The sequence below is a fragment of the Sceloporus undulatus genome, chromosome 6, assembly GCF_019175285.1.
Source record: "Sceloporus undulatus isolate JIND9_A2432 ecotype Alabama chromosome 6, SceUnd_v1.1, whole genome shotgun sequence".
NCBI lineage: Eukaryota > Metazoa > Chordata > Lepidosauria > Squamata > Phrynosomatidae > Sceloporus > Sceloporus undulatus.
Genome location: NC_056527.1, coordinates 153,608,147 through 153,622,167, shown reverse-complemented (window position 1 = coordinate 153,622,167; position 14,021 = coordinate 153,608,147). Strand labels below are relative to the sequence as shown.

The window sequence follows — 14,021 nt, the reverse complement described above, 5'->3', positions numbered from 1 at the left end:
GCCAAGTACAGTTTGGAGGTCACCATTGAGAGAGAAAGAGTATGAATGTATATATATTTTAGCCTGCTTGTTTTTATCCAAAAGGTAAATGCAGAGCTGAGGTGAGCCCTGGCACCACAATGACTGGCATGAAGGAGGACCCTAACTAAGTAACTAACAGTACACAGACCCCCAGAGAGTCTTTGCAAGCTCCAGTAAGAAATCAGTTAAGTCTTGCAGAATTGTAGCAAGTTGCTGTTCTCCTACCTGAGCTGCAGATTTGCACACAACCCCTTCTCCTTGGTCAGAACTGAGCCTCTCTCCTCCAAATGGGGGATTTGTACCCTCCTTTCTGGCCAAGAGATGTCCCATGAAAACTAGAGACCCAGGTCTGGCCTCTGACATATAGCAGCCATAGACTAAGCCCAAAACATTTTGCTGCCCAGGGATGGCTGGCAGCTTCTGAGGCAGCAACACAGTGAATCTGATCTGGGTTTTAGTTCTAACTTTAGAGGATCCTTTCTAGAAGTTGAACCTATTTAGAGAGGGCAAATAGGGTTCCGCACCTTGGCTAACATATTCCAAGCTGGGAATGAAACCTAGAGTGGAGTTACCTGTCGCTTGACATGGAAGCTACCTGCTACCCCTGTATGGCGCCTGAGGTCAAGCAGTAGAAGGCCCTTTAACCCAACCCCAAGAACCTATTCAGTGCAAGGCAGTTTGACTATTAGCTCTACTCAGCACTAAGGACTAACCATTCTGTGGGGATTGGAGTGTTGGACTAGGATTCTGGGAGATCAGGGTTCAAATCCTGGGTCAGCCATGGAAACTCACAAGACAACCCTGAGCAAGTCACACTCTGTCCCAAGCCATAGAAGAATACAATAGAAAACCTCCTCTGAATAAATCTTCAGTACAAGAAAACTTCAGCACAAGGCTGCTGTAAGTTGGAGTCAATTTGTAAGCACATAACAACAATAAAACAGTTACATAGGATTGTGTCCTAACAGATGAAGTCAATAAGTACCTGTGTGTCTCAGATGAAAGAAGAAACTGGAATCCTGAATACAGTTTGGATCTAACAGCTCTTCGGATGAATATTCTGAGAAGTTTGTCTTCCACCAACGGACACTATATGCTTTCCTTTCATGCAAGGTGAGAGGTCCTTTTATGTCCTAGAGTCCAAAGGAGGGTTACCTAAGACATCTCTCCTTCCATAGCCAAAGCATTGCTTTTATAGCCAAGCCCTGACAAACAACTGGAGCAAATCCAATAAAAACACTCCACTTCTTAGTATTTGGGTGAAATCAGGTAATAAATCTCACATTGGCCAGTCACAGGCCTGTTGATGACTAAGGTCACTCCAGGAGAGGTTGGTTGTAACTTTTCTATTACATATTATGAGAGAGAAGCTAGGGGCAAAAAGTATGATTTTAGGTGGCAGAGGGAGTGCAATGCTCCCTTAATGTCTGATCTATTATCACAGCTTTATCCTTTTGGGGGTTTTCCCAAGCTTTTGTCTCCCTCTTAGCTATGTATGTGATGCTGTATTAAGGGTTGGTACCCAGAAAACCAAGATTGTTTTTGGTATAGACAAGGTATGGGCAACATCAGTAGCTCTGAAAGCTGTAATTCTGGAGTTGCAAAGAGTATTCAAAGACAGGGAGTGGAATGGAAGTGGCCAGAAATCAAGCAATATTTTTTCATATATTAAACAGCCTTGTGTGATCTGTAACTATTTAAAGAGTGGATTGCCTCTCCTGGATGGCTACAGATGAAGTACATCTTCCTTCCCAAACCTTAAACATGATTATGATTAGTTGTATTAACTTTATGTATACCTTGCCTTTCCCCCAGATCTAGAATTCAAGGTGGCTTAAACAGGTTGCTTGGTAGCTCCAAAACACCTACGTGAAAGAAAGAAAGAAAGCATGTCTACATGGGACAAATAATGAAGTCTAAAGAATGTTGTGGAAGTTTTCTTTTTCCTCGGGAAAGAAACAGTGGTCTAGGAAAGATGAGAGTTGGCACTTCATTTTAAGAAGGATATAGACAAGTTGGAACAGGTTCAAAAAAAGGCAACAAGGATGGTAAGAGGTATGGAGAACCAAACATATGAGGAAAGTCGAAAGCTTTCATGGCCAGCATTCATAGTTTTTTGTGGCTTTTTCGGGCTCTGTGGCCATGTTCTAGAAGAGTTTCTTCCTGATGTTTCACCAGCATATGTGGCTGGCATCTTCAGAAGATGCTCAGTTTAGGGTCACCGTTAGTCAGAATCAGAAACAACTTGATGGCATACAATGATAACAAATTTTCTCAAGACTTATTTGAAGATTTCAGGGCTTCTATGGGACCTATAAGCAAGGAGAAGGGTAAAGAAAAGGGAACGTTTAGAATAGGTTCAAGAAAGAGATCAAAGACAGCTGGTCAGTAGCAGTTTTACAGACCTATGACCAGGCAGAGTGGACTCTGGTTAAAGATTGTCTAGCTTTGCGTGAGACCCATTTTTGGCTAGATTGCATTTTGCTCCTTGGAGCCAAAAAGAGGGAGGGAATCAGACAGAGAGCATATAGTGCAGGAGTATCATGATGGGACAATTTTCACCAGAGGCAAGGAATGAAAATGGGAAGGGGCAGAAGGGTCTGGATATCAGTCCCAATACAAGATTTTTTGTGGTGGGAAAAGTTTTCATAAGTAATGACCCAAATGCATGTGTGTATGTGCCTTCGTGGGGTTTTCTTAGGCAAGGAATACCATCTATACTCGACTATAGGTCAACCTCATGTATAAGTCAAGGCCAAGTTTTAGGGCCAAAATTATGGATTTTGCTATGACCCGTGGATAAGTCGAGGGTAAACTCTTGCCTCTCCTGTCTGGGCACATAATATTGACCCTTCTCTGATGCCAACCCTGGCAGAAGCAACCACCTGTATCTTCATCCCAAACACTGGGTTAACTATTGCCTAGGTCTGCGTGCAAAGCAACCCAGTCTTCAATCCATGGTCAATGGAGCAAAAGGCTGAAAGATGTGACAAAAGGTCAAATGTCCAGAGGCTTTCTATTTTCTGTAGTCATCTGCCCTCTGTTGTCCAGTGTTATAATTGTATACAGTGAAAGGACTCTTTGACTGGCACAGTGGAGGGTGAGGCCAAGAGAACCAGTTCTAATATGCCTTATATTTGAGGGGAAATTGATATAGGAATATATATGCAGAGAGCAGAGATCTGGCCAACCAGATGTGGTTGGATATCGACTCTCAGAAGCTCCAAACATCATGGCCAATGATAAGGAACTATAAGAATCGTAGTACATGGAGGGCCAAGGTTTCCCCACGTCTGGAACAGAGGATCTCCCAGTCTATAGAAGCTCTGCTTGGGGAACCGCTCTTGGACCTGGAAGTGCTCACATTTCTTATGCGTCATGACAGGTCCAAACTTAGAGGTCAGGTCCACAACCTCTCCATTGCACACAGTAAACTTCAGTTGCTGGAGTAAAGTGGTCAAGAAAATTGAAAGCTCCCAACAGCTGATGACTTCTCCAATGCACTTCCTCCTTCCCAATCCAAAGATCAAAACCTTCTCACTCTCGACTCTATTCATTTCACTCCTATTGGCTGAGAGGAAACGTTCTGGGCTGAAAGTGGAAGGATCCTTCCAAAGTTTCCTAAAACAGAAAAAAGAGATACCTCTGTTATTACCTCTGTGATGATGATGATGATGATGATGATGATGATGATGATGATGAGAAGGAGCCCTGGTGGCGCAGTCGGTAAATGCCAGTACTCCAGCCACAACACTGTGACTTCAATCCCAGAGGGCTCCAAGGTTGACTCCACCTTCCATCCTTTCGTAGGTCGGTAAAATGAGTTGCCAGCTTGTTGGGGCCAATTGGCTTACAGATTGTAAACCACTTAGAGAGTGCTGAGTTCACTATTAAGCGGTATAGAAATGTATAACGCTATTGCTATTACCTTACCCATCTCTCCCCTTGGAGAATAACACATTGAATAACAACAGATTAACAAACACATAACATCAGTTAAAAACACAACATCAGTTAGCAACACATCAATTTAAAACAGCAAACAAGACTTGTTGTTGCTGTTACCGTGTGCCTTCAAATTGTTTTGGACACATGGTGACCATAAGGTGAGCCTATTGTGGGCTTTTCTTGGAAAACTTTCCCCTGAGGCTTTGTGTAAGCTAATTTCCCCCCAATAGCAAGTACATTACTGTACTATACCACTTACCAATGCACTAAGCGGTTTACAAAGTGTAAACTAATTGCCCCCTAGAAGCTTGGTACTCATTTTAGTGATCTCAGAAGGATGCTAGGCTGAGTCAATCCTGAGCCTCTGGCTGGTTTTGAACTCACAGCCTTTCAAGATCAGATCCCATCTGATCTTGAAAGCTAAGCAGGGTCAGCTCTTGTTAGTACTTGGATGAGAGACCAACAATGCATACAAGGTGCTGTAGGCTATATTTCAAAACCCTATGAAAAAATTGTCCTGAGCTAGCCCTTTTGGCTGCAACAGTAGAAGCTCAATTTCCCCAAAGAAGACAGAAGATTATGGTTGACTTGTCACTGGTTGACAAAGACACACAGGTCTTGAAGAAGCCATTCAAGGAAGTGTCCTTGGTTGTGCTGAGGGGAAAGTAACAACAATTACGTCAAATATTTAGGTTCAGTAAGAGGTATTTAAACTATATCCTGCTGTTATGTTTGGCAGGTCACCAAGTGCAGAAATCCAGACTTCAGTAGTTAAAAACTCAGAAAACCTTTATTAAGAAACCATAGATCTTAACCTTTATTAAGAAACTATAGATCCAGTCCAGAGACATTAAACTCAGAAAACCTTTATTAAAACTCAGAAAACCTTTACTGTATTAAGAAACTATAGATTTTAACCTTTATTAAGATACTATAGATCCAGTCCAGAGACATTCATTGTCAGAACTGACTAGTTAACAATGCCTAATAAAACAGCACCCAGATGCATATTCATGGCGAGCTGAATTCTTATTTATGATTGCTTATAAACACATTTCCCCCTCTCTTTTCTGATGTATAACCCATCACACCAAGTTCCCAACAGCAGGCAAGGGGCATATGTAACTCCTGGCATCTATCTTGGTTGTCTTTCTTCCAAGATGGTACCCCATTAATATCTGAAACATGAGATCAAGGAGATCAAGGAGGAAAGGACTAAGAAATCCCTTCCCCATTGGGGAGAGACAAAATATGTGAGGTTCTTATGTGTCTCTCAGTAACACAATTGACTATATTAAGAAGAAAAATTAATATATTAATAAGGATTCAAATAATGAGAGCATAGCAGAATGGTACAAAGAATTCACTCTGGTATAATTTTAGCTAACTGGGATAATGGAGAGTGGTACAATAAAGGACAATTGGACAAAATGCATGAAAGAAAAAAAGGGTCAAAACAAGGTTCAGGAAGTCATTTTATTTTCTATGTTGAGGGTTGTTGGGGGTTTGTTTTGGTATGATGAGAGTGTATATTTAGTATACATAATGGGGGTTAATGTTTAATTTTTTTAAATGGTTTGGTATGGCTGAAATGTTTTTGTGATGTGTTTTTATATCATTAATAAAGAATTTTTTTAAAAAACCAATAGTTTGGTCTGCAGGACAAAGAGAAGGGAAGTGATAGTAGGAGAGCATGCACTACTAAAAATGTTATTTCAGGTCTGTGAGTGGTGGTTGACATTTACCTATTTCCCTCTGAATCTTCTTCTGAATTTCTGGATAAGTCACCAGATACTTGAAGCACCAAGACAAGGCATCCGTTACTGTACCAAGTCCTCTTGGAAAAGCCACAGATCAGTCAAATAAAACTGTGCATGCATCTCCTGGGGAGTTTCAGGGCCAGTTCTACCATTATTTAGGGTGGTTAACAGTTGGCTAAAACCCATTAGCAAGAAGTAGGGTCCTATGTATACAACTGAGGGTTGGCACATGGGTGGCTGTTAACTCAGAACCAAGAACTATTGTTGCATCAGGTCAAGGTTGGAGTTTGGAAACCTTACTCTTTTTGGACCAGACTCCCAGTATCCTTCAATTTGCATGGCCAGTGGCCTTGCAAGCTTTGATATTCTAGGAAACAGTCACCCAAAAGTAAACATTGCAAACTCTGGCCAGGAGCAGGTCAGGATCAGAACCTGATATGTGAAGCCAAGAAAGCTGATCCTCACCCGGACAAAAGGGGGAGACTAGCTTTTCCTGTTAAATGCATGGAGCTCTTTCCATATCTACAAACTGTTCCTTGCCACAGTAGAAAGTGCAGTTGAAAGCCATGTTGGCTTCCTATCCTTGAAAGAAAATTATTCGTGGGGCAGCCTACTCAAAACCTACCCTCCCCAAAGGGCCCAGACTACAATTCCCATCCTCCTCCGCAGTATGACTGGGGATGATGGGAACTGTACTCAGGCATCAGGTTGGAGGAGGCTAAATGATAGCCTTGGGTTTCCAACTCTATTCTAGACGTGTGAGAATTAAGTTACCTCCAAAGATTTTTTCCCTTATGAGAGACATTATTTTTTACTAAGGTCATGGTTGAGAGGGATAAACATTTCCTGGGCACTCATTCATGAATTGCATTGATCCCATGAGAGGTCTGCTCACGAACATAGAGGTCTAAAATAAAAAATGCTCCCCTAAAACATTGAACAGAATGATAGTTGCAAGAGGCCCTTGAATTTGTCTAGCCTGCACCACTGCTCCATGCAAAATCTACAAGGCAGAGCCCAATTTCGGGAGAGGTTGGGAACCTCAAACTTTCAGGTTTGAAACCTCGCTCATCCATGGGTGACCTTGAGCAAGTCACATTCTCTCGGTCAAGAAGGCCAAAGCATCTCCCTTCTGAATACATCTTGCCAAGAAAACTCCGTGATGGGTTTGTTTTAGGGTCGCCATAAGTCAGAAATGACTTGAAGGCACACAGCAACAACAAGATTCCTTTCCCAGACTTACCTGGAGAATTCAGGGATTAAACGTGGGACCTATACACAAGGGGCAGGATAAAGGAAAAGTAATGGTTGCATTGGTTACACAAGGAGGTCAAAAACAGCTGGCCATTAGCCGTTTTACAGATCCATGGCTGGGCAGAATGGACTTTGGTTAATGATTGTCTAGCTTTGCATGCAAAGCATTTTTGGCTAGATTTCGCCTTACTCCCCGGAGCCAAACGTAAAGAAGAAAACAGACAGAGAGCATATAGTGCAGGGATGTCGTGACACCATTTTCACCAGAGGGACAGTGACAAAAATGGGAATGGGGCAGAAGGGTTTGGATATCACTCCCAATAAATGATTTTCATTGGGGGTAGTTTTCATAGGTAAAGACCAAAATGTGTTTGGGTATATGGCTTCATGAAGTGGTTTTGCCAGTTCCTTTCACTGAAATATTGCTTTCATTGGCAGTCTCCCATCCAAGTACCAACTGGAGCTGATCCTGCTTAGCTTCCATATCAGACCAAAATAATTAATACATTATTCTTATTATTCTTATTATGTTTATTTATAGAGCTCTGTAAATTTACATAGCGCTGTACATGCAATCAGTTAACACAGAATTTACAGTGCTTTATAAATAAAGGTTAATAGAATAGAATAAAATACATTCTACTAAACTAATTTAACATAATATATATGAATACATATTAACATTAAATAATAAAATGTCGTGTAGAATGTAAAAATAAAATATAAAATATAGCATTTTAATTAGAAAGCATGCAGTGAACCTTCACCAAAACTGCAAATCAGTTTAAAATACATGGTTCTGATTCTGTGAAAAATAGGTGTGTAAATTAAATTACAGGGACTAGAAACAGATGGCTCATGTGCCAGCCATCCTATTATAATGATTTGAACTGTTAATAAAGACATGTATGTTGGGATTTCCCTGCAGACTTGCAGAGAAATTGTTCACTCGAAATTCTTTCAGATATGTTACAGTCAATCCTCCGTATCCATGGATTTTTTTTATCCACGGGTTCAAACATCCACAGCTTACAATTGTTTTAAATGTATGAATTCCAAAAAGCAAACCTTGATTTTGCCATGTTATATAAGGGCCGCCATTTTATTTTACCTATTTCTTTAATGGAACTTGAGCATCCACAGATTTTGTCATCTAAAGGGGGATGCTGGAACCAAACTCCAATGGATACAAAGGGCCCACTAGACTTTCTAAAACCAAGATGACTAAAGTTGTTTTTTGCTGATGAAGCGTCAAACAACTCTAGCATGACTGCATATGTATCAAAGTGCAGATGCAGAAGAGGCACCAAAGTTCAGTGGTTTAAAGTCATTGGGTACCATCTGAAGGCTATTGTGGTTACCATTGTCATTATGCAGGAAATTAAGGAGAGGAAAGTTAGTCCCTTTGGTCATATCCAGCTTTCCTGGGTTGCAATCAAATGCTATGGCAAGGATGTGTAATAGTCAGAAGACAAGGGTTGGCATTAGACTATCGTAGAGGGACCAAGATGGCATCTGTCTCATTCAAAACTTTAAGAGGTTTGCTTCAACACTGGTGTCTTCTGGGAAATATCCTCTACCACAGTGGCTCTCAGTCTGCATCTGCACTGCAGAAACAATGCAGTTTGACACTGCTTTAACACAACAGCCATGGCTCCATGCTATAGAATTCTGGGAAGTGTCATTTTGTGAGACATTTAGCCTTCTCTGTCAGAGAGTTCTGGTACCACAACAAACTACAATTCTCACAATTCCATAGCATGGAGACATGGCAGCTAAAGCGGGGTCAAGTTGGATCATCTCTGCAGCGTGGGTGCAGCCTCAGTCTTTGATTCTCCTTTTTCAGTTATCATCTCCCAGAATCTTTTACCATTGGTGAAACTGGCTAGTGCTTCTAAGACGGAATGTCCAAAACACCTGGAGGACCAAAGACTGGGAACCACTTCTATGGTTAAGAGGTGACATGATAGCTCTGTTTAAATACTTGAAGGGATGTCATATTGAGGAGGAAGCAAGCTTGTTTTCTGCTGCTCCAGAGAACAGAACCAGGAACAATAGATGCAAGCTACAGGAAAAGATTCCAGCTCAACATTAGGAAGAACTCCCTGACAGTAAGAGCTGTTGGACAGTGGAATACATTACTTCGGTGTGCGGTGGGGTATCCTTCCTTGGAGGTCTTTAAGCAGAGCCTGGATGGCCATCTGTCAGGGATGCTTTGATTATGAGTTCCTGCATGGCAGAGGGTTGGACTGGATGGCCCTTGGGGTCTCTTCCAACTCTATGATTCTATGATTAATTTTGTAGGGACAGTTCCAATTAATCTTCTGCCATCCCACTTTCTCAGCTGCTTTTGAAATGTCCCAGTTTCTCTTTCCTCCTCCCACTTTCCGCCTTTGTTCTCTGCTTACATCAATTGCTGAAAATTGACTTCCAAGTGCAAGAGTAATTTTCATTCAGTCAAAAAGACTGATTAGGAAGTGTGCTTTCAAACTAATGTATCACTGTGTAGGATTGAACTGACTTTGTAATCCAGTAGCAGGCTTGGTAAAATATATATATTTATTTCATTTCATTTTGCAGACCAGACCTGCTAAAATACCCCAACCTCTATTGAAACAGGTGTGTTTTATCCACCCCATCTCTTTGTGGAGAAATGGTCATTTATTTATTACTGCTTAGAACAAAGGCCATTCACATTTGTGGGAAAATGGACAAGACATTTTGAAATGGTGGGATATAAATTTATTATTATTATTATTATTATTATTATTATTATTATTATTATTAATATTATTATTATTATTATCTAAACTGAGTTCCTTAGAGTACCATTTTGGTCACCTGAGCAATAAAGCGCTCCAAAAACACTGTATTGTTTTGAAGACCCATCAACATCCATGCTCCCCTTCAGAATCACTTAAGCTTTGGACTTTTGGGGAAATTATATGACACAAGGATTTATAATTTTCATATATAGTATTTATTATATATGATATTTAATAATACAACAATTAGTTTGATACAGTTGCACTCTTTGTGGAGGTTTATCCCATCACATAGACATCTCATCATAGCCATATGATCTTTCATAGACCACAAGCAGTCAAGGTACATAGTTTATTTTTAAGTTGCAAACTGATTTCAAAACAGGACAGAATGAATACAGAGGTTAGAAAAATGAGGAAAAAGGGGGGACACATTTATCTGTTCTTAATTTAGAAAAACAGCTAGGTTTATAAAATGCTGCAATGACATTTAAAGGAGCTTGTTTCTTAGACGGCTTCAAAATATAACTAACACCCCAATCTCAATATAGCCAGTTAAAGAGAACCCAAAGGAATATATTCAAATAAAGCAAAGACTTGGACTTTCAAGTAGTGTTGGAATTCATCTTCCAACAGACTCATCCAGTACAATAATAGTAAGGGATTGTGAGAATTGTAGTATGAAGTATATGGAAGGCCAAAGGCTGCTCACCTCTAGAAGAGAGGGTCTCCCATGGTGCATCTACACTGAAGAAATAATGCAGTTGGACGCCACTTTAGGCATGGTAGCTCCACCCTACAGAATCCTGGGATTCGTAGGCTTACAAGGTCAATTGTTGTTGTTGTTGTTGTTGTTGTTGTTGTTGTTGTTGTTTTCTTATATCTTGCCTTTCTCCCAATACAGGGAATCATTAGCCTTCCCTGCCAAAGAGTGCTAGGGCCTCACAAAATTACAATCCTAGGATCTTGTAGGATGGAGCCAGGGAAGTTATAGTGGTGTCAAACTGCATTGTTCCTACAATGTAGATGCAACCACAGGCTACAGAAGCTCATTTGGAGCTTTCCTCTGGAAACCACTTTCGGACCTGGAAATGCTCACACCTTTTGTGCTTCATTACAATTCCATATTCAGGGGTCAGGTCCACCACCCCTCCCTCACACACAGTGAACTCCAGCTGCTGGAGTAAAGTGGTCAGGAAGAGGAAAATCTCCCAGCGACCAATGACTTCCCCAATGCACCTCCTCTTCCCCAGTCCAAAGACCAAGACCTTCTCGCTCTTGGCTCTGTCTATTTCAGTCCCATCAGCAGAAAGGAAACGCTCTGGGCTGAAGGTGGAAGGATCGGTCCAAAGCCTCCTGAAACAGAAAGAGGAGACACATGTATTAGCTAGAGGTTATCACAGAATCATAGAGTTTTTAAGAGACCTCAAGGGCCATCCAGTCCAACTCCTTTCTGCCATGCAGGAACTCTCAGTCAAAGTATACCCAACAGATGGCCATCCAGCCTCTGCTTAAAGACCTCCAAGGAAGGAGACTCCACTACAATCTCAGGAAGGAGTGTGTTCCACTGTCAAATGGCCCTTACTGTCAGGTTGACATCTGGTCAACTCCATCATCTAGCTCCATCGTTTCTAGAGTCTGCAACATCTCAAAAGCTTGTCCGGTTACCAGGGCTGGCCCTAATGCTAGGAAGAGTGAGACAATTGGCTCAGGCAGCAAATGATGGAGGGCTACAGCAACAATTCCTTGGCTCCTGAGCCTCTTCCCCATTCCTCTCTGTGGGGAATGTGCACCACATGAATAGTGATGGTTGGTAGCTTCCAGGTCAGTGGATGGTGAAGCCATTCTGAGTTTTAGTCTGAACTTCAAGAAATTTGCCCCAGGAACTGTATCTCTAATAGGGAAAGAGTTCAGTAATTGGGTTCACTCCTTTAAAGTATGGACTAAAATCTGAAGAAAATAAACTGCCCCACGGATATGGGATCCACCAGCCTCCAGTGGCTTTCATCCATCCATAACTTGGCCTGGTGTTTTCAGACATGGTGCTGGGTGCTATCTTATCCTCGCGATGGAGAGGAGAAGAATAACCATCTTGTCTTTCTTGCATGAACCCTTCTGATTGTCAGAAATTTCACCAATTTTGTGAAAGAAGAAAGAGGCTTATCTGTTGGATTTTCCACTTACTCATCATGGTTGACTTGCCATTGGTTGACAAAGACACACTGATCTTTCGGGATGAAAAAGCCATTCAAGGAGGTGTCCTTGGTTGTACTGGAGGAAAACAAAAAAGGAGTTATTTCAGGTTTTGCAGCAGGTTGTAATAAATGAGACACTACTTATAAGATAAGAGATTGAGAAAGGGAGAGAAATTGAAAAGAGGGAGAGGGAGAAAGAGAGAGAACGCCTTTCTTCATTTCTCCTGGTTGGAATTTGGCCATCATGGCTCCCATGTGAATGGAGAAAACACTTTGGGTTTTAGACCAAGCTCTAAAGGCACTGTGCACTGGACTCTACTCCCAAAGTAAATTCATCACCTTGGACAGCACCCCTAAAGTCTAGAGCTTTACTTGTAGAATAACAGAGCTTACCAGCGAGGGACTGTAAAAGGTAGAAAGGAGGTAAGTCTGAACATCTCCAAAATGAAGGCTTCCACGTAGGGCAGCAAGGTCCGATCTGACAAGCAAGGTGTCTTCTCCCTACCAATGGTCTGGTCTGCAAGAGGAGGGAAAAGAGGCAATGGTTGGTATCCATTCCAGCATTATAAAAAAGGATGCCTTCAATCTGCAACTGAGGACTGGGGTTTACCTATGTCCCTCTGAATTCTCTTCTGAATTTCTGGATAGGTGACCAGATACATGAGGCACCAAGATAAGGCGGTTGTCACTGTATCAAAACCTGTAGGAAAGGTCACATAACAGCGTAAGACAAACACAGATGTGCATGGACAGATCTCTCCTTGAGATTGTCCACGCTCAGGTAGAAGATCAAGAGAGAGCCTTCAGACTTCAGAGGCACGGCTGCCAAGCAGAGTAGACAACACAGGACTAGAACAGGGATAGGAATGGGTCACCCAAGTGATGTGTACAGCCTACTAAGGTCTCCGGCTGCCTCCCAAAATGACCAAAGCCCTCCATGGTCAAAATAAAATAATCTCCAGAATGGACAACATCACCACTGAAGTTTCAAGGGAGCACACTCTTCCATTTTAAATCTAATTGGGGGCAGACTATCGAGCCCAAAACATACGTACCATCACCAACACCAAAATTGGACATGACTATCTAGAGCCCAGGATGCTGGAAATGGGGAGATATAGCCAAAAATATCTCCCCTCCCATGGGTATCTATCCCTGGGCTGATGCTTCTGGTCTTGAACATAGGAGAGGTTAAGGGTGACTTTTTGGGACTACAGATCTTCTGTCCTGAATGGAGGATTCTAGGAGCATTTGCATTAAAAACTCACTTTCTTAAAAAGTGGATGAGGTATTTTGATATGTCGTGCCCAAAACTAGAAATCTGTATTTTCCCCTTCCTTAAATCTTTTCTGTACCAGCATGGCATAGTGGTTTGAATGTTAGACTCCAGCTCTGGAGACCAGGGTACAATTCCCCTTTTGCCATGAAACCCAATGGGTGACCTTGGCTAAGTCACATTCTCTCAGCCTCAAGGGAAGGCAATGGCAATCCTCCTCTGAACAAATCTTCCAAAGAAAACTTCATACAGTGGTTCCTCCACATTTGCTGCGGTTGGGGGAAAACTGCAAATAAACAAACACTACTCTTTTTACCTGAAAGAACACTTCTCTAGGAATCTCCAGGTCATCCAGTACAATCTATGGTCAACATTGCAAGACTCTGATCATAGAATCATGGTGGAAGACCTATAAATGCCTAGAGAAGTGTTTTCTCTAGGAACGTCTAAGTTCTCCAGCATAACTCTATGGTCAACTTCTGTCAGAGGCTGATCACAGAATCATGTTGAAGGGCCTACAAATATCTAAAGAAGTTTTTTTGTGGAGTTTTCTGGCTATGTAGCCATGTTCTAGGAGAATTTATTCCTCTAGAACAGGGGTAGGCAACCTGCGGCCTGCGGGCTGGATGCAGCCTGGTGAGGTCTTGGGACCGGCCCCAGCCTGGTAGTGCTGCCGATTGCCGCTGGGGCCTTTGGCCTCTCGCGCGCAGGGGCAATTGTCTATAGAAGCCTCAGAAACATGCATTTATATTTAGATTTTTTAAAAAATCAGCAAATTTTTTCATGTGTCCTCCACTTTTTT

At 41.8% G+C, this 14,021-nt stretch overlaps 2 protein-coding genes across 2 annotated transcripts in view; both read right to left on the bottom strand.

Annotated features, from left to right (window-relative positions):
• LOC121934028 (cytochrome P450 1A5-like) overlaps positions 1-3,958 on the bottom strand; it is a 44,290-nt gene extending 40,332 nt beyond the window's left edge. The window contains exons 1-2 of the mRNA XM_042474004.1: positions 3,950-3,958; positions 1,007-1,154 (exon numbers count right to left, since the gene is read on the bottom strand). Of these exons, the coding sequence (XP_042329938.1) occupies positions 1,007-1,154; positions 3,950-3,958 (157 nt within the window). The remainder of the gene's footprint in view (positions 1-1,006; positions 1,155-3,949) is intronic.
• Positions 3,959-10,665: 6,707 nt separating this feature from the next.
• Positions 10,666-13,373, bottom strand: LOC121935465 (cytochrome P450 1A5-like). The gene is made up of 5 exons (XM_042477022.1): positions 12,876-13,373; positions 12,554-12,688; positions 12,337-12,460; positions 11,933-12,019; positions 10,666-11,104 (listed from the first exon to the last, which is right to left on the bottom strand). The coding sequence occupies exons 1-5, from the start codon at positions 12,880-12,882 to the stop codon at positions 10,798-10,800; spliced, it is 660 nt and encodes a 219-aa protein (XP_042332956.1). The 5' UTR covers positions 12,883-13,373; the 3' UTR covers positions 10,666-10,797.
• Positions 13,374-14,021: the final 648 nt, after the last annotated feature.